Source organism: Cavenderia fasciculata, assembly GCF_000203815.1.
Source record: "Cavenderia fasciculata unplaced genomic scaffold Scf_Dfasci-F-a-25c12.r2-5, whole genome shotgun sequence".
NCBI lineage: Eukaryota > Evosea > Eumycetozoa > Acytosteliales > Cavenderiaceae > Cavenderia > Cavenderia fasciculata.
The window spans coordinates 1,751,107-1,777,714 of NW_004457729.1; the positions used below are offsets into that span (position 1 = coordinate 1,751,107).

At 35.6% G+C, this 26,608-nt stretch overlaps 9 protein-coding genes across 9 annotated transcripts; 4 read left to right on the forward strand and 5 right to left on the reverse strand.

The window, feature by feature from the left end:
• Nucleotides 1-192: 192 nt before the first annotated feature.
• Nucleotides 193-2,937, reverse strand: gefW (RasGEF domain-containing protein; the record flags this gene model as incomplete). Its single annotated transcript, XM_004358935.1, has 2 exons — nt 193-1,563; nt 1,636-2,937. The coding sequence occupies 2 exons, from the start codon at nt 2,935-2,937 to the stop codon at nt 193-195; spliced, it is 2,673 nt and encodes an 890-aa protein (XP_004358992.1).
• Nucleotides 2,938-3,790: 853 nt separating this feature from the next.
• On the reverse strand, nt 3,791-4,737 carry DFA_01018 (uncharacterized protein; the record flags this gene model as incomplete). The annotated part of the gene is made up of 3 exons (XM_004358936.1): nt 3,791-3,874; nt 4,006-4,033; nt 4,670-4,737. 3 exons carry the CDS (start codon nt 4,735-4,737, stop codon nt 3,791-3,793), a joined length of 180 nt encoding a protein of 59 aa, XP_004358993.1.
• Nucleotides 4,738-5,988: 1,251 nt separating this feature from the next.
• Nucleotides 5,989-7,690, reverse strand: DFA_01019 (putative myb transcription factor; the record flags this gene model as incomplete). The annotated part of the gene is made up of 2 exons (XM_004358937.1): nt 5,989-7,452; nt 7,544-7,690. 2 exons carry the CDS (start codon nt 7,688-7,690, stop codon nt 5,989-5,991), a joined length of 1,611 nt encoding a protein of 536 aa, XP_004358994.1.
• Nucleotides 7,691-8,699: 1,009 nt separating this feature from the next.
• DFA_01020 (uncharacterized protein) lies at nt 8,700-9,906 on the forward strand (the record flags this gene model as incomplete). The annotated part of the gene is made up of 3 exons (XM_004358938.1): nt 8,700-8,844; nt 9,213-9,234; nt 9,903-9,906. 3 exons carry the CDS (start codon nt 8,700-8,702, stop codon nt 9,904-9,906), a joined length of 171 nt encoding a protein of 56 aa, XP_004358995.1.
• Nucleotides 9,907-14,902: 4,996 nt separating this feature from the next.
• DFA_01021 (uncharacterized protein) lies at nt 14,903-15,673 on the reverse strand (the record flags this gene model as incomplete). The annotated part of the gene is made up of 1 exon (XM_004358939.1): nt 14,903-15,673. One exon carries the CDS (start codon nt 15,671-15,673, stop codon nt 14,903-14,905), a length of 771 nt encoding a protein of 256 aa, XP_004358996.1.
• A 347-nt stretch (nt 15,674-16,020) lies between these two features.
• mcfP (mitochondrial substrate carrier family protein) lies at nt 16,021-18,684 on the forward strand (the record flags this gene model as incomplete). The annotated part of the gene is made up of 6 exons (XM_004358940.1): nt 16,021-16,034; nt 16,733-16,902; nt 17,196-17,215; nt 17,575-17,856; nt 17,929-18,438; nt 18,592-18,684. 6 exons carry the CDS (start codon nt 16,021-16,023, stop codon nt 18,682-18,684), a joined length of 1,089 nt encoding a protein of 362 aa, XP_004358997.1.
• Nucleotides 18,685-19,080: 396 nt separating this feature from the next.
• Nucleotides 19,081-20,125, forward strand: aph1 (gamma-secretase subunit Aph-1; the record flags this gene model as incomplete). The annotated part of the gene is made up of 3 exons (XM_004358941.1): nt 19,081-19,543; nt 19,638-19,891; nt 19,997-20,125. 3 exons carry the CDS (start codon nt 19,081-19,083, stop codon nt 20,123-20,125), a joined length of 846 nt encoding a protein of 281 aa, XP_004358998.1.
• A 254-nt stretch (nt 20,126-20,379) lies between these two features.
• On the reverse strand, nt 20,380-20,984 carry DFA_01024 (uncharacterized protein; the record flags this gene model as incomplete). Its single annotated transcript, XM_004358942.1, has 3 exons — nt 20,380-20,396; nt 20,466-20,607; nt 20,736-20,984. 3 exons carry the CDS (start codon nt 20,982-20,984, stop codon nt 20,380-20,382), a joined length of 408 nt encoding a protein of 135 aa, XP_004358999.1.
• A 51-nt stretch (nt 20,985-21,035) lies between these two features.
• On the forward strand, nt 21,036-26,428 carry DFA_01025 (uncharacterized protein; the record flags this gene model as incomplete). The annotated part of the gene is made up of 4 exons (XM_004358943.1): nt 21,036-21,045; nt 22,112-24,391; nt 24,468-24,908; nt 24,990-26,428. 4 exons carry the CDS (start codon nt 21,036-21,038, stop codon nt 26,426-26,428), a joined length of 4,170 nt encoding a protein of 1,389 aa, XP_004359000.1.
• Between the last annotated feature and the right edge of the window lie 180 nt (nt 26,429-26,608).

The following is a 26,608-nucleotide window of genomic DNA, read 5'->3' on the forward strand; positions in this document are numbered from 1 at the left end:
AGTTTTAAAACAGACTTGTCTTTATTTATATATGTATAACGAATTTGTTTGTTTGTTTGTATAACTTTTAAAGAAAAAATAAGAAAAAAAATCTATACATGTTTTAAAACCAACCAATCTTCTTGGTGAAATCACTATTGATATTGCGCCAAATATTTTGGATTGGTTCTGGATCTTTTTGTTTTTTTGTCTTTAAGTTCTTCTAGCTTCACAACTTAGAGACATTTTCCAAATAGTTTCATTATCCATAATACATTTGAGGTCAAGTTGACTTCTAATCTTTTCCTTGATAGGTTGGTAATAGTGAAGAGTATTTTGGAATTGTTGGATCGAGAGGATGGTGGCAGCGATTTCACGAAGCTTGGTGTAGTTGATGAGGGTGTCTTCACGGTAGTCTGGATTACCTTCTTCGATAAAGGTGAGATCGGATAGATAGATACCAAGGTATGGAATACAGGCCGATGTTGTCTGTTTCAAACGTTCTCTATACTCTTTGAAAGATCCCTTTGGTGAGAGTAGTTTTTGGAGTTGTTGGAATGTTTCCTTGGAACTGACTGGAACCAAGTCCCATGTACGATGGAGTCTAGAGACGGATGCCGATTCGAGTGAAGAAAGTACCTCCATGGCACCATAAAAGTTGTTCAAATTTACAAATGATTCACCGAGCTGAATGACACGCTTGATGACATTGACACGATCCTTGATTTTGCCACACTTGACAATCTGCATTTGGATCCAGAAACTGACATTGTTAAAATGGTCGATGAAACGGACGACGTTTGGACTCGTCTTGGTCTTGGTCTTTGACTTGGTCCATGCAAGGTCAATGAGTTCTTGTGGACGAATCGACTTGAACAATTCAAACTCGATGAGTGTGATTTGAGTGGCCACATCGATAATATCAAAGTTGAATAAAAACTTGTCTTCCAATACCATCAACTCGGCAATCTCTTCGCTCGTCAGAGGTTTGATGGGTTGGTAGTCGAGTAGTGGCACATAGCTGGCAACCTTTCTCTTGAACAAAGTGTCCAAGTGGAGTGCATAACGCTCCATTCTACACGATGGCATGATCTGTTGTACCAACATGTTGAATAGTTCGACTAGCGTAGTGTTTGATTGGAAGTCCCAATAATATTTGCCAATCCACAACTTGATGACATTAAACACCGAGACACGGAAATGTTCTTGTTTGGTTCGACGCCAATCATCGACGGTTTCGTTGAGTGCCAGTACATTGTTTGGCAGGTCGTATTGTGGTGTGATACAGAATCGAATGATGAGACGTTCCATCAATTCAATCGGTGAAATGAATCTTCTAAATGTCAACAAGAATACATTGGCAAACTTGATATCATGATTGTCAACCTTTGACAAACGATCAATCAATCTCTCCAAATTGGCACAAATAATAGTTGGATTGGTTGATTCCAACTCTTGTTTATATTTAATTTCATCCGAGTTGATTCCATCTGCCAATGGTTTAATATTCAATGCCAACATTTCTTGTTTCTTTTTTAATGATTTACCCAATATATCATCAAATTCTATCTTTCTTGTTATTGACTAAAATGGAATAGAAAATAATTAATTAAATTAAATGATTGGTTTTCTTTTCTCTCTTCTCTTTATATTTACATTTAAATGAATATTTAAAATGAATTTCTCCAAGAATAAATCTTCTATATGATTTCTTAATTTTGCATTTTGATATGATTCTTCTTCAACTTTTTCTTTGGCAGCTTGTAAACTACCGTCAATGTCATTCAACATACCGAGGAGGTAATTTGCTTCGTCGGTCTCGTCAACCTCGTCTCCATCTACACCACTACTGCTTGTGGTATCCTCGCTCTTGCTACCGACCGACTCTAGACGTTTCTGTCTGAATGAAGTGTGTCCAGAGGTGATGACACCATTGGCTGTGTGCATGGCATACTGATGATGCGAATGTTGAATCGATGCGTTTTGTCGCGACAAGAGTTTGACAATGGCCAATACATTCTCGAGCGGGTTGATGACCAACCAATGTGCATCATTGACAATCAACAAATTGACAATAATAAGTATGAGGATGACAAAACAGGTGAGTGCAAAATGATAGGCCGACGATTTTTTGATGAGTGCAGAGTCATCCATTGAAATGGATGAGTTGGCGTAATAGTAAGACGAGACAGCCGACCGTTGGAGCGAGTCTATTCGGTCCTGGTTGATATAGAGTACATGCGAGCTGACGATGAGACTGGTCATCGTGTCTGCGTTGTTGATTAAAAATTGTTGGTAAAGTCCGAGAAATTCTGGCGAAGTGGTTCCAAATCGATCGGCTTGGTATTCGAGTGTGGAGAGTGCAGAGTGAATATATACATCGCGTGGTGGTTGATAGGTGAGCAATTGTGTTGCAAAAAACACCAACAGCACCAGCAAAACAATCTTGTTGGTGGTCAGTCGGATTAGTTTGTCGCCCAGCCGACTGGCCTCAACCTCTAATGTATTGTCGTTGGCGCCAGAATGGTTGGGCGTGGTGATGCCCGGCGTGGTCCCGCTAGTGCTAATAGGCGCGAGGTAATACTTTTTGCGCAGGAAACGGTTATATATGGTTGCGATAAGAGAGATACGGACAAAGCTGCCGCAGATGCGAATGATACGCGCCGCCGTGCCAATTGACAGCACCATCATCTCGTGCGCCAACGAGTCGTCGAGGAAAAACACGACAATGTCGGGCACGATCGACAGCAGACTAAAAAGGTCGAGCCAAAATACAATGGTGCCGGGGTAGTACCGCCTGCCATACAAAACAATGCAAAATACCACATCGACTATAAAATACAACATGATGCAAATCTTGACGGTAATAATCGACGTGTCGATCGCGCCGCTGCTGGGCGACCCCGCCATTCCCAAAACATCGTCAACAAATATAATATATAGAATCGTCGCAATCATGATTGCCATCCACCACCAACTCTCGACGATCGACTGCAACGTCTTTCTCACGCGCTTGAGTAGACGTTTACCCTTTCGCTTGCTATTCTTGTTCTTGTCAATGCCGCCGCTATTGTTGATTTCGCTGTCGTTGGTTTGAACGGGTGGTAGCGTCAGAGACGCTCGGCTGGGTGATGATGGTGGGAAGGGTTGGTCGGCGCCGTTGAGATTGATGCTGTCGCGATATGATATACGTTTGGATGGCGTGTTGTTGTGGATGTTATGAAAGAGCGAACTGCTGCTGCTGTTGATTGAGTAGCGGTCGTCTGCTTGCTGTGGCTGCTGCTGCTGCAGTAGTTGTTGTTGGAGTTGTTGAAATGGGGGAGGAGGGGGCACACCCGACGACGTGGGCGTGGTGGGACTCGAGTCGAGCGTGCTGTTGGCGCCCGACACGCTGTTGAAGCTCGAGTTTCGCGAGAGTCCGGTCGTCTTTTCCAAGATGGAGATGGATATGTGTGGGTGTTGGAGTGGGTGGTAGGGAGGTTGATGGTATGGGTGGTGGTGGTCGCCAGGCTTGGGCGACGCGGGTGGCGTGTTGTTGCCGCCTAGCGACAAGTTGGGCACCGATGCAAACGAGAGTGTGGTGCCTCGCGGTGAAAGAGGTGGAGAAAATTGCTGTTGTTGAAGGTTGGGAGTCGAGAGGAAAAAAGATGTGGGTGTCGATACGGTTGAAACAACCGGAGAGTTGAGGATAGAGGTGGTCGAGAGTATGTTGCTCCCGGGTGTGCTGGCCACGTTGCCGCTCGCGTTGCTATTAGTGTCGTCGCCCACAATCGACGGGATTTGTGGCGGCGACGATATAATCTTTGAAACCTCATCCATTACAATCATATCTATCGATGGCGATCGGCTTCGATTCGCCATAGTTGGTACTTTTAAATGTTTTACTCTTTCCATTCTTTAATAAATAAAAGAAAGAGGGATCTCTGGTTTAAAAAAAGGGGGGGAGAAAACGGATTGGTTGATCAACCAACAAACTGGATGATCTAAACTCTAAGAATAGAGTTTTGAGAAGGGAGAAAAAGTTACGTTCTTGTCTTTTGAAGATTCTTTAAATCTAGAAATTTTAAAATTGAATATAAACATTAGTTATAACTCTATCAATCACAATTAATTGTTGGAATGGGAATGGATCTTGTTCAACAAATAAAATAAAAACAACAAATAATATTATAATATATAATATATAATAAATACATTAATTAATTTTAAAATAGCTACAACTAACAACAACAACAATTTCCTAAATTATACTTTCTACTCTACTCTACTCTAATTTCTGTCGACTACTATTATTATTCTACTTTTTTTTTTCTACTTTTTGTTTGTCTCTATTATTATTATTGTTATTATTGTTATTTTAGAATGATGGTGATAAATAAATTATTTAAAATCAAGTTTGTATAGTAGTAGTTGATTTTTGTGTTGTGTATTGTTAGAGTAGAGTAGAGTAGAATAGAATAGAAAAGGAAGGAGGCGGCGGTGTGTCTGTGCGTGTGTTGATTACGACAATAGACTACAACAACATCATTCTAAATAACAGAACTGAATTCAGTTGAGAGTTATTGTTGTGATTTGAATTGAATTGAATTGTGAATTGAATTGAATTGAATTGATTGATTGTAGTGTATCATCACCCCACAGTGCTTCTTGACGGCGCAGAGATAGTATGTTATGTATGATCATAATAAACTTGTCATCATCAAATGATGAACCAATCGGCGGTTGTACAAACACATGACCACGATGTAGAATCGCCATGCTTGCTCTCTCTATCAGGAGGATTAAAAGATAGTCTGTTGTTCTATTCTTTTACATAACCTCCTCTTGTGCAATTATAATACGATGTTGATTGGATATATGTGCGTGTGTATTATTATTATTCTCTCTTTCTCTCTCTCTCTCTCTGTCTCTCTTTTGTGTTGTCTCTTCATTCAATCAATCTTTTGTATTCAATACGATTTCCACCTGCGGCAATTATCATATAGATATATATATATAACAAATCTAACATCTATCACAATTGTGATTACCCCACAACTGACCGACCGACCGACCGATAGTCAACATTATTATTATACTATCCCCCCTTATTTTTGTCTTTGTTTGTATGTGTGTGATTATTAGTGTGGTGGATCTAGTTTACACTGTCCAACCACACCTTATACTATTATTCTTACTTTTATATATATATATATATAATATATTAAAGGGATGACTATTATTTTATATTATATTATTTCTCTCTCTTCTCTTTGTACATTAATCTTGGCATAAAACAAAAAAATGGTCTTCTTCTTTTTAAATCTGTTGTTATTATAATTTTGTTGTCTACTCTATTTGTTCTATTTATGTTTAAAAACAACATAAAGTTAAGTTGGGTTGCGCTAATAATGATTATTATTGTTATAACAACGAGGTGAAGAACTACACGACTTTTTTTTCACTAAAAAAAAAAACAACTAACTAGGCTTGTACTGATTATTCATTGCTTGCATTCAATCAATCTCGATATCAATCGAACGAGATTGAGGCGGATATTTAAAACCGCTTAACTTTTGGGCATCGATCAAAGTTTTCTGTTGGTCCCAACTGATTAAAAAACGAAAAAACCCTCAAGTCCCAAAAGACAAAAAAACGAAAGAACCATTTCGTGGGTTTCCCTTTTTCGAAGGGGATCGTTCAATGATTGATCAAAAAAAAAAAAAAGAAACTTTAAAAAGAGGAAAGAGATATTGTTTGATGTTTTAGATTTAAAGAATTGTACATCTATTAGAAGAGGGAGGAGGGGGGGGGGGGGGTTTTATTAATTTATTTTTCTATTAGGGAAAAATAATGATTTAACTTTGTGTATTAAGTTTTTTAAAATTGAACAAACTGATTGTTGTTTTGGTAGAATTTGGTATTATTAGGGGGAGTTGGATATTATATTGGTAATATTCCTTTAGAGTAAATTAGGGGGTTATTATTATTATTATTAGGAAAAAAAAACAGGATCCATTATTATTATTATTATTTAATTGGTCTTGGTTGTTGCTCAGTTCTTGGTTGAGTTGAAGCCAAAGCAGCAAGAGATTCCAAATTAAAAAAGTCAAATGAAGTGCTTTTGAGCTTTTCAAATGTTGCAGGTGATGCCATAGGTGAAGAGTAGGGTGATGAGGTGTTGGTTGGAGTTGAGTTTCTGCTACTATTGTTACTATTGTTGTTGCTGAAATTATTGAAATTTAAAATACTGTTGGTTGAAAATGATTTTGGAAGGAATCCATTCAAAGTGTAGTTATTATTATTATGGTTGTGATTGTTGTTTGTATTTTTATGTTTTGGTTGCCAGATAGAGTCGTCGTCGTCACTGCTTTGGTCTGAAAGGATTGGATTCAATTTGTTATTGTCAGCAAAGGAAATTGGTGTGAAAAAGATGTCTCCGTTTTTGACCTTCTTGTCAACGTGTTGGTCAGATTTTGACTGGCCAAACAACTTGCTATTGTTGTTCCAGTTGGACATTGACTTTATCGATGGGATCGAGTCGGAACTATTGCTATGTTTGTATCTGAGGCTGTTGCTATTGTTGATTCCAATGTTGAATGATGGCGACGATGGGGGAGATGGAGTGGGCGACGACGATGGACTGGTGAGGTTAGAGATGGTGATTCTTTGGGTTTTGGTTTCATCAAATGAGCGATGGTGGTGTGATAGTAATGGCGAGGAGTTATTTTTGGGTGAGTCAAGATTGACATCCATAGAGAGTGATGTACTTGGAGATGATGGAAGGGAAAATGAAGTTGATGTTGAACTAGTAAGTAATGCGCGTGTTGGAATCATTTGTTGAGAAAATTGATTATTTTGCTGATTTTGAATATGTTGTTGTTGATATTGTTGCATATGTTGTTGTTGTTGTTGCATTTGATGTTGTTGTTGTTGTTGGAAAATTGGATTTTGAGTTGCCATTGGCATACATTCAGTTAATTCTTGGTAACGAGTTTTGCATTCGAGAGCTGTACGGAGGGTGTTTGTATGTTTGAGCTTGGCGAGGTAGTCTGATACTTCCAACCATGATAATTGCATGTCCATCTCTTGTACCTTTTTCATGAGTGCTTCGTCTTCTTTGATGACCCATGGTACTTCACGGGACTGCAAAGCCTTGAGGTATTGGTAACGACATTGGATATCTGTACGCTTACAGATACGCTTGGCTATTTTCTTCCAGCTCGAGCCGTGTTGATGTACCAGACGCAACAACAACTCTTCCTCATCTTCGTCCCATGGACCCTTGCGAATGTCTGGACTGAGTACACGCTTCCAGTGCTGAGCGCATTGCGCTCCAGTCTTTTGGCTGCCCATTTCGGCCGAGATACGCTTCCACTTCTTTTCTCCATATAATTGTACCAATTCAAACAATCTCTTATTTTCTTCTTTGGACCATTTATTTGGTGAACGACGAATTCCATTTTGTATAGTACCTCTTGCTTTATCTTTTTTCTAAAAAAATAAAATTAAAAAAAAATAAAAAGAGGGAATAAGAATATTAGATTGAATCTAATATATTTTTTTGTTTTCTATCACTATTTACCTTATCATTATTATTTGGAGAAAGATCTTCATTGTCTGATAAATATTCTTGGTCATCGTCCATGATGGCGAGGTTATTTAGATCGTGTTGTTGTTGCATTTGACTCATTGAGGGAATGGGTTTAAACATATAAGATGTTGAATTCATTTTTTTGTTTTATAGTAAAAAGGTTATTATTGTTTTAATCTAAAGAAATGATTAAAAAATATTTTTGTTTGTTAATAATTATTATTATTATTATTTTAATCTTTTGGAACAACGCTAAACAAAAAATGATAATTAAAGAGTGAGATGTATTTATATTGATGGTGAACAATCAGAAGTTGAGGATACGTTTTTGTATAATTCCAACGATAGTGATCATCAAAAACAAAAGTGGTATAGGAGTTATATATATATATATATAAATATTGGTGTGAAACAGGATGCATAAGGATGGTAATTGGTAGTGGTAGTGGGATAGAATATTATGGTGTTGTCTTGCTAGTCAAACCAACAACAAACACTTTGATCAATTTAAATAATCGCTGATTTAAGTGTTGAATACAAAAATAAAAGTTTTGATTGTCACTCACACTTGTTTTTGTTGGTTGTTCAACAACACAAATAAAATTTTGGAATCGGAATAGGAAAAGAATAAATTATGATGATAATGATGATGATGATGATGATGATGTACTGAATAGTGATTCAGTTGTGTTTTGATTGATGTTGTGGCCACTGATGACGAAAATCGATTCAGTCATCAAGAGATGTAGTGGAACGTACAAGAGTGGAAATATGTAGAATTATGTCAACCGCATAAATGGATGCTGATGGGTGTAGAGTATATATATTGTTGTTTTAAACAATTGAAAATTAAATTATTTAAAATAGATATAAAAGCGTAAATGCTCATCAGAGATCCAAAGATGAACTGACAACTTTTTACCACACTATAGTAGTAGTAGTAGTAGTAGCTACTACTGTTGCAGCTGTGGTAATTGAAACAGTAGTAGAGTAGTGGTTGGTTGGTTGGTTGTGCATTCCGATGGTTGGTGGAATAATTTGGAAAAAAACAAACAACCATCCATCCATCCATCCATCAATCCATCCATCCAACCATCCAGAAATTTCTGTCGTGATTAATGGATAATAGTGATAGTACGAGTAAAATATGACATATTTCCCACCATTCCCATATTCCTATTACTCTACATTTATGTGTGAGGGTGTGCGTGTGATGATGCTCGTAGTTGGTGGTGTTGACAACGATGATGATGATGATTGTGATGATGTAGTTGATGATGATGATGATGGTTGTAGCAATCACACATCATACATCAGCATATGCTAATCACCCACAACAACAACAACAACAACCATATCACATATATGATATGGCATCCAAGATGAGATAATTTTAGCACATTTGTATGTGATGTATAATAGTGTTTTGGATAAATTTAACGCCGTGGTGTTGTTGTGTTCAACTTCACCACCCCTCAGACTAGAGATTTGTTGAAATGATAAAAAAGGATAATTTCACTTACATTCTAGGGTGGGGGTGTTGTATTAATATTAATATGAGAATCTGACTGGCCTACAATTAATAAATATATGTCTTTGCTGTTTTAAAATAAAATAATTGTTTTGTTAGATAATTTTTTTTTTTTTTTTTTTTTGTTAGATGATCATAAAGATGGAAACATGTGAAGTTGAAGAAATATTGTTTGGTGTGTAGTGTGAGTTGGTTGGGTGGTCAAAGTAAGAAAAATAAACTCAATAGAGAGAGAGAGAGAGAGAGTGTTTGAGTTATTTATAGACTCGTGATTGATTGAAGTTATCAAAAATGATCATTTCGACTTGGAATGTCAAATAGATGGAAAAGATATTTTGCTTCTACAAACACTATTGTCACTATAGTCGTTTACTCTGGTGGTTGTTGTTATTGGTATTGGCTATTGTGATTGCTACAACTACTCTTATTATTATTATTATTATTATTACCCACAACCACCCACCCAATCGATTGTTCAAACAACAAATACATAAACAACAAAAAATTAAAATTATGATGTGAATTTGATTTGATTTGAACAAATCCAATCGAATTTGTAATCACCCACCACACATACACACGCACACATACATAGATAGATTTGATTGCCTCCTACGAATAGTAAAAACCAAGAATGAATAAAAGCGTAAATTATGGTTATGTTGTGTTAAATATTGTTTGATGAAAGAAAGAGAAATAAGAAAAGATGAAGAAGAAGGAGAAGATAATAACCTTCATCATCATCATCATCATCCTCTACTTCCTCTCTCTTCTATTCTCTACTTTATGATAAAAATAAAATAATAATATTTTATATAGATAAAAATATATTGGTTCTGCCAAATAATAGTTTTTTTTTTTGGTAGTTGGGGTTGATGATTAGTTTGTTGTTTACCTTTTTACACAACCAACCAATCGATGATATGGCTTGTTCGTAATAAAATGAACACACTGGATTATATTATTATTATTATTACTACGAAACCACTTTTCACCAGAGACAAAGAAGAAAGGTGAAGTTGCAGTTGTAAAATAAAATAAAATAAAAAGGGGAGTATATGATATGATGATTGATGTAGGTTATTTGTTCTTAGTTGGAAGTATGTATATATAAATATATATATGAAATTAAAAATGGATTACAAGATAAGAGACTCTTCTATAGTCAGGTAACATGTTGTTGTGCTTCGTTTGAATTAATTTAGAGGTATGGATGGGTATGATGGGGGGTTTGTGTTGTTGTAATAGAAAGAGAAAAAGAAAGAGAAAGAGAGAGTCCTTTGTTGTTGGTACATTGTTATTGGATGTCATATGATGACTTGGGTGGTGATAGATGGATGGATGAGTGCAGTAGTAAAGTATGTAGTAACAGACACTTGTGGTCAGTGGTGTAGGGATCAATGGGTAGGTGGGTGAGTGGGTGGTTCATAATATAGGGTTTCATGATCAATCAATCATTAAATAAAATGATCATCGTGTTGCTGGAATGTATGTGTGTGTGTTGTTGTTGTGTGTTGCCAGCAATAGTTGGGTACTATAAATTGTAAAATGGAAAAATGGAAGAGGGTGATGGACGGATGACATGACAGCCGACTACACATGGCACTGATGCAGGGTGGTGCAAGCAAACTAAACAACCAAAAAGCAAAGACTGACGTTTCGATTTTGTTTGTTTGATGCAAAGTATTGTAATCGTCGCCGTCATAACACATCGATGGGTGAACGATTAAATGCAAATGATTGGTTGTACCATTGCTCAACTCTTGTCAGCCAACAGAGAGTGTTGCCACCATTGTTTGTTTATCGGACTCATCCGTGGTGATGGTGGTGGTAACAGAGTTGTGTGTGTTTTTTTTTTTTGGATTGCTATTTGATTGATCGACGCTGAGAACTCTCCCTTTTTTTGAGATGTGGGGGAATCAAACAATCAATGAAATGTATTATCAAATTATCATTATTTTTTTTTTATAGTGATGGGGGTTGTTGTCTTTGTGTGCTTATGTGTGTTTAAGTGTGTTGTTGGAAACAATTAAAATTAGACCAACCCAGCTGGGCGATGGTGTCGTGCCAAAACTAATTTTAGTTTGGGGTAGTGTGATCACACTAAAAATTAAATAGTTTCAATGGTTTTAAGATCAGAATGATTGATTCCCAATCAAAGATCTTGCAAATGCTTTGTTTGATGGTTTGATCAACAAATATAGAAAGTAAATCTGAGATTCCTCCTGTGATGTTATATTTACTTTACTTGAATTTTAGTGGCGGTCGGAACCTGTTGTGGTGTGTGTGTATGTTGTTAATATTATATAGTAGTATACTTTTGTTGTTATTGGTGTTGTTGTTGGTGCTAACAATTAATTTTTAGATTATGGTAAAAACAATTGTTGTTGTGTTGTTGGGTAAATTACAATTACAATTCTATTCTTTAAAATTTTATATAAAATGATAAAATTTATAAATATATATAAATGGTTTGGGTTGGTTGGTTGGTTGTTTGTTCCAATGAATGATGATGATGATGATTATTATTATTATTACTACTTGTTGTATGTATTTAATTTTTTTAGAATATATTTTAAAATCGGTGTGGATTATTAATTGCTTACCGGCCAATGTCCGGCTGGTTGGCCAGTCTGTCAGTCAGACAGTCAGCAGCAGTGCAACAAGTAAGAGAGTGTGGATGGGATTATTGTTTGAATAGTGTAGATTAATTGTTCACTGACATGGTTGTGCTATTAATGTCCGTTGTTGTTTGAATGGTGTAGACGATACTCTCAATGCATTCCAACCCAGAACTGTCATTGCCGAGAGTGTCAGTAACACTACTGATGATAAAAAGTGGTGGTTGTGGATGATGATGAATAATCACAACTTTTTTTTAAAGGAATGAAATAATATCACTACTAATAATATATGTTTGTTTTTAAAACTGTTTAATTTATCCGCTGATATATATAGTCGTTGAGTGTGTATGTGAGTGAAGAGTGTGAGTGTGATCACCACCCATCCACATTTAAAGATGGTGGGAGGGTGGATGTGGAAGGGTGGAATTTTGATGAGGATTTTTTCAATTGTTGTGAGTGAGTGGAAACTAACAAACAAAGAGATGATTTAAAATAAAATTGTCTCTGAATATTCTTTTAACAATGATGAATCAAAAAATATATTGTTGTTGTTGTTGTTTGTTTGGAAATTTGTTTTAAAGTCAGATCCAATGATCCGGTTTTGGAAAATGATAAAATCTACCCTAGAGTGAGGAGTAGCATAATTGCTAATGATTCATTTTTTTTCAAACAATTTGTTGATCTGTAACCATCGCTTCGTTTGACATTGTTGTAATTTTAAATATGCATAATATTATTATTACCTACCAATAAATAAAAATATTCAATTATTGTCGTTGTGTAGAGATTTTAGATAACTACTTTGTTGTTGTTATTTATTTATAAAAAAAATAAAGATTTTATTATTAGTAAGCTAATTAAGAGTAGGTCAAAGAATTGGAATAAGAATAGAGGAAGATGAAACACGATGTGGAGCATGAAATAGGTAGATAGATAGGATAGAAGATAGCGTGAGATTTGAAACTTAAAATTAAGTTTTAAGTTTCCAAACCCATCTATGTTTAATTATAATTACATTAAAAATACACTGAATTACTATCTACACAAGAAATATATTTTATGTACACTATTATTGAAAATGATGATGAGTTGTTGTTGTTGTTTGGTGGTAGTGATTAGTATCACGTTTATTGTAAATAAAAGGAAGAAGAAGAATAAAATAAATTTTAAAAAAGTGTAAAGCGCCCTTATTTATAATTTAACAACACAGGCAAGATCTGTCTGTTATGAGACATGACACATGTTGACCGCCACCAGACATTGAATTCAATCGCACAACAATGCTGGCCTAGACTGGATCACATATGCGATTTTACTTTTTTAAAAATAGTAGTGGCCATAGTCTGTTGTTCGTCTGTCTGCATACTCTGGTCAAAAAACAAAAAAACACTGCGCCCATGGTTTGAGTTTTCTGTAAAAGGACCCGAGTGGTGGTGGTGAAGATGAAAAGACCCGGGTATGGTACCGATAGTTTAGTAGTAGTAGTAAGATGGTGTTTACTGGGATGTGTATGTGGGGAAGTTTTGTAATTACTCTATCTATATTTGTTTGTTGTTGCTGTTGTTGGATTGTAATAGAATTCTACACCTTGTTGTTTACAAAAATTTTGTTATTTATTACACAATTTGTTTTTTTACTGTTGCTTGCTGGCAAACAATGGTAGTCCATTATTAGATTGCTTTGGAACAGCAGATGAATTAAATTAAATAATCAAGATAACATCATAGAATATTTTAATTTTAAAAAAACATTCAAAACTATTTGATTTTGTTTTTCTTTTTTTTTTTTTTTTTAAATCTATCAAAAAACAAATCTAGACTTTTAAACCAAAGTAATAATTGAAAATTAAAAAAATAGTTTATTCAAAAAAACAATAATAATAATAATAATAATATTATTGAAGATCTTTGGTAGAATGACAGCTTATACAAACAGATCCAAAAATGTAAAATTGAAAAAACAAAAAAAATAACAGAGCGAAAAAAAAAAGTAGTAGGGCGACAAAGAGGAGACGAGACAAGATATCTTTTAAAAATTTTATAATTCTATTTATACATACTTTTAAAAAGTATAAATTTTAAGTATAAATTTTAATTATTAAAATTGAGTACTTTTTAATAAACAACTATAGTTTGATGGATTTACAAATATATTTGTATTATGATATGATATATAGAAATAGAAACTGATAACGATGCTGTTAACTACAATTGATACGAAGATAATGTTTAATGAATATATAAATAAATAAATAAATAAATAAAAGATAGGTAGGATGCGTGATTAGTTAATTATCTGTATGAAAGACGAGAATGATTGAATAACAATTAAACGATAAGTTAAAAATTTTTGTAAAGCTGAAGGTCCCTTGGATTCCACCCGATGCTCCTAAACTTTGAAAACTACCATTGTAATGCATAATATTGTAGGATGAACCTAGGTTCCCAATGAAATATCTGTTGTAGGGTACCAGGCTGGGTTGTGATTCGGCTGAACAATAAAATTTATTGGTTTTTATGCTTAAAAAAGTCGTCCAAAGCGAGAGACTTGGCTGTGCATTATTCAAACAAAATATCGAGCCTTTGAGCGACAATGGTATCGAGGCAATGGAGTTTTCAAAGACCCGACCCTCCACAATCACGTTCCAAAAAATCTTTCACTTTTGAAAGGGTTTATTGTGTGGGGTAGTGTTCTGTGGTGGCTCTTCTGATTAAAAATCCTACTCTTCAGTAAACTCTGATATCAGATATTTCTCTGACTCTCATCACTGGTATCCAAACAAATCGTCATTGGGAAATAGATCACTTCAAGTACCACCAACCATGGGTCTCTACTTCTCTCTGTTCCAACATTACAACAAATAAATAGTTGTATGGGTGTCTAATAAGTAATCGTGATGATATATATTTAGTTGTCGGTCGAGTCAATCTTGGACACGACATCTTTAATCAACAAGGGGAGAACCACAAATCATTTGTTTGAATTTAATTAAACTTGATCCTTTCCTTCCTTTCTCTTGTGTGTTTTTTTTTTTTTTGATATTATTTTTTATTTTTTTTTTGGTGATCTTTTGAAACGATCGATTGGGTGTTCATCATCATTTTTCATGGTCAAGTTGATAAAAGAGTTGTGAAATATTATATAGACAGTAGTGTATCACATAGAGATACAAAATTAAAAGGAATGAGGAGGAGGTTAACAAGATTTTTTAGATCTTGAAGCTCTTGGTGAAGATGATCTTGGAGGTCGAGGTGCTTTTACTTTTGGTGCTCGATTGGTCTGTGTCTTGGTCTTTGGTATCTTGATGGTAAGCTTGAGAGGAACACGAGAAAAAGCAGCAGCAGCAACAGTTGGAGAGGAGGAATCGATGGCCATTAGATCAGTGCAAACGCCGTCGTCGTCGTTGGTTGATGGAGGATTAGCCTTAAGATCCTTATCCATTTCCGCCAAGGTGATATGTTGTTCTTCCCTGAACAGAGTGTCATCAGTTTTCTTGGTTGGGTCATGTGGTGTCATTGACCACTTGTCGAGAAGGAACTTCTTTCCACGACGATATGGCCAAAACACCTTGACCTTGGTCTTGGATCCTAGCATTTCCCCTCGGATATCGTCAAAGAACTGCAAGACAATGGGATCGGTGGTAAGGCGGGCGTACAGTCTCTTTTCAATGATTCTTCTAAAGTGGCGGCTGACGGTAGACCCCTTGATGTTGTATTTTTGGGCAATTTCAGTTTGCTTTTCAAAAAAGTCAAAGATTACATATGCAAGAACGGGGAATCTGACAAGGGCTTTTTTGGCTACCTTGGCAAGCTGGTCACATTCTTTTTTTACTGTTGGAACTACCGATGTCAAAGGGTCCTCTGCTGCCGACACATTGGCACCAACCGTATCATCGAGTGAGACTATCGGGCATAGACCTCTGAATGTTTCATCAGAAACCACTTGGGAAATAATATATTTCTTCATAATGTGAATAGATTAATCTGTGTAAATAAATAAATTAATGAATGTAAATATAATAGAGATAAGGATATTATATATATATATATAAATATTGTATATAATATGTGTGAAAGTATAAAAAGACAGAAAGCTATCTTTATGTGTATATATATAAATAAATAGGAGAAGGAGAGTTGAATGAATTCACACTTTAGAGTTGGTATGGACTACTACCATCCCTCCTTTTTTGATTTGTAGCTTGTTTCCATTATTAAATAAATAATATTCTTTTCTTTTTTCGATGTAGACTATGGGGGCTGGGAGGCAGGTGGGAGATGATCATCGATTATGAGATATATTGAACGGTGAACATGCCAGGTGGCAGGTATGTTCCATCCATCATTCATGGGGACACATGAACCGGATCGAGAGGATTGGATAGGGGGAGAGGGGTGGCTAATTTCTCGATTCAATACTAGCACCCACAACAAGCAAAGCAAATATCTGAATAGTGCAGAGAGGGCGGCTTACCAAACGACGGGTGAGCTGTTTTGTTTGGTTGGTGATTGGAACAGTTTGGATTGCTGCTGCAACGATCCAACATTTGCATGATCCAACCATCAAGACACGAAAATGAAAAATGAAAAACAAAAGACAAAAATCTTTTCGTTCACCTCCTTTCGGGCGTAGATTGTTGTGTTGACCCCCTTTGATGCAAACCAAAACCAAAGATTCGATTTTGTTCAACAAAACAAGGGCCACCAAATGATTCTAAAACACCCCTTTTTAAGGTCGGTGCCTTGCAAACTGATTCGATCAGCACCCCCTGAACAATTATTTGACGATCAAAAAGGTTTGTGGGCGTAGAGTTAGCCGGTTAGCTGGGTGAGGAGAGTAGGTGATGATCAAATGCATCTCGAAATGATAAACACGGAATGATTCTTTTTACCTAATTTGTCGATCCATGAAATGTTGTACATGATCGATTGTATTATCTTTGCAGCAAGAGCGCACAAAGAATTGAAGTGATGAGTGATGAGATGTTCATCAGTGTGATTGGAGAAAAGAGTTATGTTTGTTTAGGAAGAAGGTAAAATCAGTAGGTCCAGTCTCTGTTGTGGGGGGTGTTGTGTTGGTAATGTTGGGCGCCTCTAAGAACAAGAAGAACTATCTACCCCCAACAGTTGTTAATCGTTATGGCCATCTTGAATACCCAAGTCCAACAAGTAGCAGAAATAGAGAAGAAGATACTAGTAAGAGGAGAGAGAAAGAGAGAGAGAACGAAATACTAGCTAACAAATGAAACAAAAATATGTATTTTTTAATCTGATATCAAACATCCCCCATATTTCTCCGTCCCTCGCTCTTTTGACTATTATATCTTTTTCTATATAATTAGTAGCACAAACAACAATGCCAAAACACTTTGTAATATCTCTCTCTTTGTCATGACCTTTAAAAAAAAAAAAAAAAATAATAGTATTTTCATTAATGATAGAATTATTAAAAGGTATGTGGGCGTCAACAAAGATATAATATATTTTAGAGAGATCTAAATATAAATATGTATATATATGTGGTTGTCTGTCGGCTATTCACATTCCATATTGCCTAATTAAAACTTAAAATATCTCTTTTTGGGATCGACAGTCCTTAAAAAAAAAAAAGAAAAATTAAAAAAAACAAAAAAACGACGAAATCACCATCATTATGAGTTGGAGTTAAAAGTAGTAATACTTTGCTTGCTTTACCTACTTCTTACCTGCACCTTCACATTCATCATCATCATCATCATCATCATCATCATCATCATCATCATCATCATCATCATTACTGTAATATTTTAAAAAGTCGACACTGACTATATATATTATTAGTAGTAAAAGGTAGAATAATAAAGATAGAATATAAATATAGATAGATAGATAGATAGAATGACAGGAGAAAAATCAAGTAGTTTAAACTCATTCATAGCAGGAGGTATAGCAGGCGTGACAGCAAAGTCTGCAGTTGCACCTCTTGAAAGAGTCAAGATCTTATATCAAATTAGAAGCCAAGTATATTCACTCGACTCGATTGCAGGATCACTCGGCAAGATATGGAAGAATGAAGGTGTCAAAGGTTTGTGGCGTGGCAATACTGCTACCATTGCAAGAGTATTCCCATATGCTGCTGTTCAATTCCTTACATTTGATACAATTAAAAGAGTACTTAAACACAATACAAATACATACATACATACATAGGATGTACTAACGATTTCATTTCTTTTGTTGTAGAAATTAGCATCAGATAAATTTTCAGCATATAATATGTTTATAGCAGGTAGTGCGGCAGGAGGAGTTGCTGTCATTGCCACTTATCCATTGGATTTGCTTAGAGCAAGACTTGCCATCGAAGTATCGGCCAAACATACAAAACCATTGGATCTCTTTAGGAGCACATTTACAAACGAAGGATTCAGAGGCATATATAGAGGTATTCAACCAACATTGATAGGTATTCTCCCATACGGAGGTATTAGTTTTATGACTTTTGAATCACTCAAATCGATGGCACCATACAATGCCTACAAAGAAAATGGAGAACTTACAGCCACCTACAAATTGTTTGCTGGTGGTGCTGCAGGTGGTGTTGCACAAACAGTCTCTTATCCACTCGATGTCGTCAGAAGAAGAATGCAAACACATGGTTATGGTGATGGAAAGGTTGAAATCGATCTAAAGCGTGGTTCTTTAATGTCTGTCTATCGTATCTTCCGTAATGAAGGTATTATGAGTCTTTATAGAGTATGTAGAAAAAGAAAAAGAAAAGAGAAAGAAGATATATATATATATATATATATTTTGATCACAACAGACAGAGGTTTGCTCAACTCAATGATCATTCATTTATTAACACAAATATCTTCAATCAATCAATTTATTATTATCATTTACTAGGGATTGAGCATAAATTATATTAAAGTTATTCCAACCTCTGCTATTGCTTTTTACACTTATGAATTTTGTACTCAATTATTTAATCGAATTTAAATAACCTTAAAATAATAATAATAATAATAATAATAAAAGTAGAATAATAAATCCTTCTTCCTCTTTAAAAAAAACAAAACATTATATATATTGGTACATCATTTTATTCCAATCAGTATATTAGGATATTTTAATAACAATCATTTCCAGATGCACAATTATTTGTTTTATTGATTGAGTGTGTTGGTTATAAATGTTGTAGTTTAATTTATTTGTTTTTAAAAAACACTTTGCAAAGTCATAAACAATCATTATCTTTTTTTTAACTTTATTACATTTTCATCACCATCATCATCATCTTTTGTGTTAACAACATTTTATATTGCAACATACAATACCTACATACTAGAGGGATAGATTATATTATATATATATATATATAGAGAGAGAGAGAGGATGACACAATTATTATTCTATGGTTGTTTATTTGTTGGTTTCTCACCAATATTGGCATTCTATGCCATGGTAGTGTGTCGTAATAGTCAGTTGATCATTCTATCGATTGGAGGATCATTCTTTTGGTTATTGTCGATGCTGGTGGCATCTATTTGGTGGTATATCATACCTCCGATGAGGACATCGTTTTGGTTCATCATTCCATTCTCAATAGCCATTCAAGAGGCATTTAGATACTTGTTCTATCGTCTCTATGCATGGGGTTTCAATAATCGTCCATCTCTCAGTCAAGTACAAAGTCAACTACAGAAACAACTTAAAGAGAAATCAATCAACTCTTCTGATCAATCAGAAACTGAATTACAACAACAACAACAATCATCTCAACAACCAAATCATCAAGATATTAATACACGTTTAGAAACTTTATCCGCTAGACCAAATCATACACTTTCTTCAGCTGGTAAATATACATACACATACAAATATAAAATATAAAATATCTAATATACATACATACCTATACTTACAAATGTTTCTTTATTTTATGTTTAAAGCAATTGGATGTGGAAGTGGAATTACATATGCATTTGTAATGTATGGAACTATTATGTGGGATTCTCAAGGACCTGGTAACTTGTTTTCGGCTGCATGTCCAACAGTCAGTTTATTTATGATTTCAGCTATACTTGCTCTCTGTATTTCATTACTTCATATTGCATGGAATGTCATTGCTTTCCAAGGTTTCCGTTCAAAGAAATATTATCTAGTTGCTTTTGTCATTATTTGTCATTATTTAATTTCTTATCTCGTATGTTCAACTAAACTATAATAGTCGTCAGTTGAGTTGGTTGAAACTCTAGAGTTTAAAACTAATCTTTTTTCATTTACTCTCACTCACTATCTCTATCTATAGACATTGTTAAACATTAAAAAGAGTTGTGAAGGATCAGTTGTATCAATTGGAATCATTACTATTTTAACCATTGCATTTTGTTTTAGAACATTGTTAAATAGTGATTCAATCTCTAAAAAGGTTGATTAAATGAATGATCATGTCATCACTACCATCATTCCATTCCGTTGGAGTGATGGACATACACATCCTTTTCTTCCATACTACAATCAAAAATGTAAATGTATAAATATTGTAAATCTACAGAATTTAAATTCTCCAATCTTCTTCTTCTTGTTTTTAATCAAATCAACCATCATCCATTATACATTTATGGAAAGAATAGTTTTTGTTTGATTTATTATTATTATTCTTCTTCTTATATATTCGAGATCAATGTTTGTTTATTTCTTAAATTCACCTATAGATATAAATAATGATTAGTTATGTTATGTTATGTTGTTTGTTTGATTAATTGATCGATAATTACCAATATAGTATTCTAAAAGGATTTGTTCAACCTTTACTGGATGTTGTTCACCATGGAAACCTTCTGATGAATCCTTTCCAGCGTTTCTCATGATTGCCAAACCACCAACATGTTGATCAACATAGGTAGTTAAATCGTATACCTATATAATCAAGTAAGTAAGTAGGTAAGTTTTATCAAATGAAGATCTTGATTAGTCTCTTTGTGTTGTGTGTGATTGAGTTATATAACTTGTCTTTTCTGCTGCTTTATCATTCATTGTTCATTTACCTTTCCATCGATAATCAACCAAAGATCATCTTCCTTGTCATGACGAGCTACTTCTTCTTGAGTAAAGTATCTAGTTGGACCGTCGTATCTAACACGAGATGATTTCTTCTTTACAACCTTTGGTTCTTCCTTTGGCACCGACATGATACCATAGATTGTATAGACGACGACACCCAAAGCAATGAGAGCGACCAACAAGTTTGTAGTATCTGATACTATCAAATTAATAATCTCGCTAACTGATGACATGTCTCTCTTTCTCTCTCTCTCTCTTATCTACTATCTCTTTAAACAAATATAATGATCAAAAGTACTTCTATATTTGTGGAAACCGAGCAATCAAAGCAAGACGTCACACAAGTTAGAAAAATAAAAAAATCTGAGTACACAACACACCAACAAGTACTTATAAAGATGAATGGACCGAATCAATGGTGATTGAGATAATATGCATTGATATTATGCTTATCTCTCACTAGAAAGCGAGAAGAACTACAAATAATTATTTGTGTGTGTGAGACAATGAGAAAATCGAAAGGAAAAGGAGATCATTGACAACAAGGTGCACAGGAATACGAGGAGGAGGAAGAGGTTGATTTAGTGCAAAGATACGGTAGATAGGGTATGTCACTCTTTGCCCTTTACACCATTAAAATTTAACCTTAAAAAGAAAGAAAAGTGATTGGGATGTAACTATCCACCATTGATTAAACAGGTCGACACAATATAATATAATTGATGGTGATCCCAGCAAGCCAACACTTTTCATGAGCACATTCTCAACTCGAACGCTATGTGTCTTGTCCATTCAGGTGATGTATGGCTGACTTCTTGAAGCCGCAAGAAAATTCAATTTTTTTTTTATTAATTTATTTTCATTCAAGCAACGTTAAGCTGTTGGTTGTGTCTCAACAATAAATTTCCTCATCCTCCTCTCAATACTCGCAAACATATTGTTACGATATTATATTATTTGTTTTTAGTTATATCAAAGACAAGATAGATAGATAGATAGATTATAGTGCTCTCTCTCACACACATCTCTCATCATATCATCTTTATTCTATAGTTAGTTTTGTTAGTAGTAGTAAAAAAAAAAGTCACAGTACAATTACTACTAAGCTACTAGCACACTTACACACACAACTCAGTAATAATATATATATATATTTATATATTTATATATTTATATTTCTTTATATAGATATATATATATAATATATAACAAGTAATAATATAGTACTAGTAGCGTCTGTCGTCGTCGCGTTGTTCTTATCTTGTTTGTTTTGTTCGTCACGCGCACAACCTAACATACAACACCCAATTCACAACATAACCAAAAATTGAGAAATTCAAGAACTTCTTTAACCTTCCAGTAAAGAAGGAACAGCAACTACAACAACAACAACCTCAATCACCACAACAACCTCAACTAGACCTAAACAATTGGGTGAGCATTGATACAAGTTCGACCGTATTTGATTTTTCATCAGCGTCGTCTCATCCATACTCTTCTTCCTTTTCCTCGTTTAGCAACAACAACAACAACAACAACAACTTCTTATCTTCATCTTTTTCGTCATCGTCAAAGAGAAGTTATCTTACGACTAGTTCGCGCAACCTCTTGACCACGTCAGTGTCTGATTTTCTCGTCAAATCGCAAGACACCACAAGCACTACAAGTACCACGAGCACCGTATCGACTGCTTCCATCATGAACGGCAACAACCAACACAACGGCTCGGGCATTGGCGGCAGCAGCAGCCACATCCCGCTCTCGTCGACCATCAACTTTAACGAGTCGTTGCTCGGCGACTTTGGCCTCGGCGACTCTGTCATCAAAGACATGAAGAACCAGCAACAAGACACCTTTAAGCTGATCGACTTTGCCCTCTCTGCATCGACCGCTGCCAACATCCCCTGGAACCAAGAAAACGAGACTGAGCTGCTCGGCATTGACAGCAACTTTAACCTCAACACCAGTATTGGTGGTTTGATCAATCAACAAAACATCAACCATCATATGCAACAACAACAACAACAAAACCAACAAAACCAAACTGTTGCCAACAACAACAACAACAACAATGGTAACAACTATGGCAATGGTTTTACGGGCTTGGGCATTTCACAGCAATTGTTGACACTTCAACAACAACAACAACAACAATTGCAACAATTAAATGCATTGACAAACCAACAAAACTCGTTCCCAGGTGGTAACAACAACAACCAAGGCAATCAAGGCAACTTCCTCCAAAAGTCAAATAATATTCAATTGTTTAACAATTTCAATGACTTTAACAATCATAGTAATAATACAAGTAATATGGCTCAAGTACCACAATCTCCTCAAATCAATCATCAAAATCAAAATAATAATAATATTAACCAAAACAATAATATGAATAATGTAAATATAAACAACACTAATAATAATAATAACAATGGTTTGGTTAATAATAATAATAATACGGTATATACTTCACAAGTTCCACATTCACCACAATTACCATTTGGAAATCTTGAACCATTCCCAACTCAACCTCAACAACAGCAACAACAACAATCACCACAACAACAACCACAACAACAACAAGTTAATGGATCACCATTTACATTACCACCAATGAATACTGCATCACCATCTTCATCTGAACCATCTACACCACAATATGAGCCAACCAATATCCAATCTCTTACCAGCGCCATGGCACTTCGTATATCATCTCAAGCCATCCAACAACTTCAACTTCAACAACAACAATTGCAACAACAACTTCAACAACATCAAATGCAACTCTTACAACATCATCAATTGGGTAGCAGTCCAATTCAACAACAACAACAACAACAAATTCAACAACAACAACCAACAATTAATAATAATAATAATATGAATAATAATATCAACATAAACTCTAATCAAAATAATAATAATACTGTATCATTAACACCACATTTAGAGATTGTTGATAGTTACCAACAACCATTCCCAATCTATACAGTAAAGACTCATGTATTGGTTCCAGCTCCAGTGATCAAGGTTTCAAACTATGCCGGTGACCCCAATGATCTGATGATTGTTGCCAACCCAGAGCCAGATGACAGTATCATCATTTCGCAACCAGCTGTTACTAGTGCCGACGGTACCTTTGAATTCAAGTTTACCGATATGCACGTCGATCGTAAAAAGCATGACCCATGTTCCAACTTCCGTCTCAAGTTCTCGTTGCTCAACCGTCGTTCCTTCCAAAAGTTTACCGATATCATTTCGCCATCGATCAACCTCTTTTACCACACTGATCTCTTGCCAGCCCCCGATATTGTTAGATTAGTTCCAAATCAATGCTACTGTGGTCAAGAGCCAGATATCACTTGTTATGGATACTACTTTAAGAAGGGTAGAACCGAGATCCTCTACGTTGACTTTGAACCCGAACAAGTTACCCTCGATCATCAACCACACACTGTCAAGCAAGAACAACTCAGAATGCCAAATCAAACTTCATTCTCTTTTGTCTTTACTCCACCAAATCGTTCAACCTCTGGTAGTTACAGTGTCTCTACTCGTTACACCAAGACAACAACCAAAAAGGATAAAGATAAAAATAAGAAATCAAAGGTTGGAAAACCTCATATTTTTATTTATAATGGTAAAAACAAAAAAAAAAAAACAAACAAAAAATATAGATTCGTAATATTTACTCTTTCTTTTTCTATTTTTTTTAGAATTACCTGAATCATCAGCAACCAAGAGAATCAAAAGAGAGATTGATCCAAATGGAGGTGGTATGGGTCCAAGAGGAGATCATAATGTTGAGGAGCAGAGTGATGGCCTTAGTCCAATGTTGGGTGTACCAAGCCCACATACTCCACCACCATCATCTTCACCATTCAATAATTACAATTATATGAAGTGTGTAGTTCACGGTGAAGTCGATGACTTGGAATTGTTGCTCGAGTCTGGTCCAGAGATCAACCTCATTGTAGACAATATGGGTAATACTTTGGTCATGATTGCCGCTCGTGAGGGTAGAGACGATATGTTTGACATGTTAATCTCTAGACCAAACATTGACTTGTCCATCAAGAACAAGACTGGTCACAATGTTTTCCATATGGCTTGTTTCTCTGGTAAAGTTGATTTAGTAGAAGCTCTTATTGAAAAAGGTAAATAGAAACAAAAAAAAAAAAAAAAGACAAGAAAAAGATCAAGACATTAATGTATTATTTTATTTCTATTTTTTTTAGTTGACATTCTTGAAAAAGATAATGTTGGAGCTACTGGATTACATATTGCAACTGAAAGAGGACATTATAGATTAGTTAAATATCTTTGTGATAATGTTGAAGTGTTGGTAGACCAAAAGGACAATAGAGGTTTGAATGCACTCCACTATGCTACGATGGACGGTAACCAACGTATTGTCGCCGTGTTGATTGACTATTACTTGTTTGTTGCTGAACACGCCATTGACACTCAAGACTTTTCAGGCATGTCTGCTCTCCACTGGGCTGCTGCCTTGGGTCGTCACTCGATTGCCCAAATGTTGATCGATGCCGGTGCCAACCCCAACCTCTTGGACGGTGATGGAGAGTCGCCAGTGTTCAAGTCGATCAACACCCACAACAAGGAAGTCACCAAGTTGTTGTTGGAATCCAACTGCGACACCTTTATCCTCAACAATCACAACAAGACTCCAGTCGAATTGTTGGCCGAACAAAGTATCAGCGAACAACAAGAGATTGACCTTGAAGTCGAGGAGATTGAAGAAGAAGAGAAAGAAAATATTCTTGCTGAAACCACCTGTGACTTGGCCGAATCACTTTCGACCACCACCACCTCTACCACTTCGACCTCGACCACCTCTACATTGTCACCACCACAACTACAACAACCAAATCAACAAGCCAAGTTGTCACTCGGACAACAAACTAGAGCCGAATTGGCTGATCAACTCATCCAACAATTGGCCAAGTTGAATTTACAACAAACCAAAAATTCTATCACTCCAGGTGAGCCAACTGCCTCCTCCTCATCATACACTAAACGTGATGAGACTGTACTTGAAAACTTCAAACCAACTCCAGGAGGTGACTTGTTGATGAACCCACTCAACTGGACAAGCCGTGATATTACCGTCAACCGATTTGAAATGGTGATTTCAGAGATTGAAAAGAATCTTGTTGGCAACTCTACTGGTAGCACTGAAGACCAAGGCAAGAGCAAGAAGCTGACCCATCTACTCCAACAATCCTTCTCGGACAAGTTTGCTGACTGGATGGCCTGCGAGGAAGAGTTACTCTCTACCAAGCGCGAGTTGATGAACCTCGAAAACGAACTCAATGTCAAGGCACACGAGATCATCAGATTGACCGACTTTATCGGAACATGCCCTGTATCGTTGGCCGACCTGCCCACTGGCACCAAGACCCTCGGTCTCTTTGTCCTACGTAGAGAGAGATACTATGGATTCCACCTCAACGAGACCCTGGTCATTGCCAGCAACGATTCAATGTCTGCCCTCCAAAAGATCTATGGCAATGGTAACCTCCCAGAATGTATCCTTGCCAACGTTGTATATTCAGTCAAAACCAAGTCAACCAAACCTTCACCACTTATGCCAACTCCCACAGAATTTTTCATTGTAGATATTGAGGTACATAAACAAGCAACTGCATCAGAGTAATAAATTAATCAATCTTATTTAAATACATAAACAAGCAACTGCATCAGAGTAATAAATTAAATTAAAATCTTATTTATAAATATTTATAAACACAAATAACTTTACAGAGTATACTCTGACTTTTTTTTTTTTGTGTAACTTAAGTTCATTGTTTTACTTCAATTTTGATTAAAAGAGATA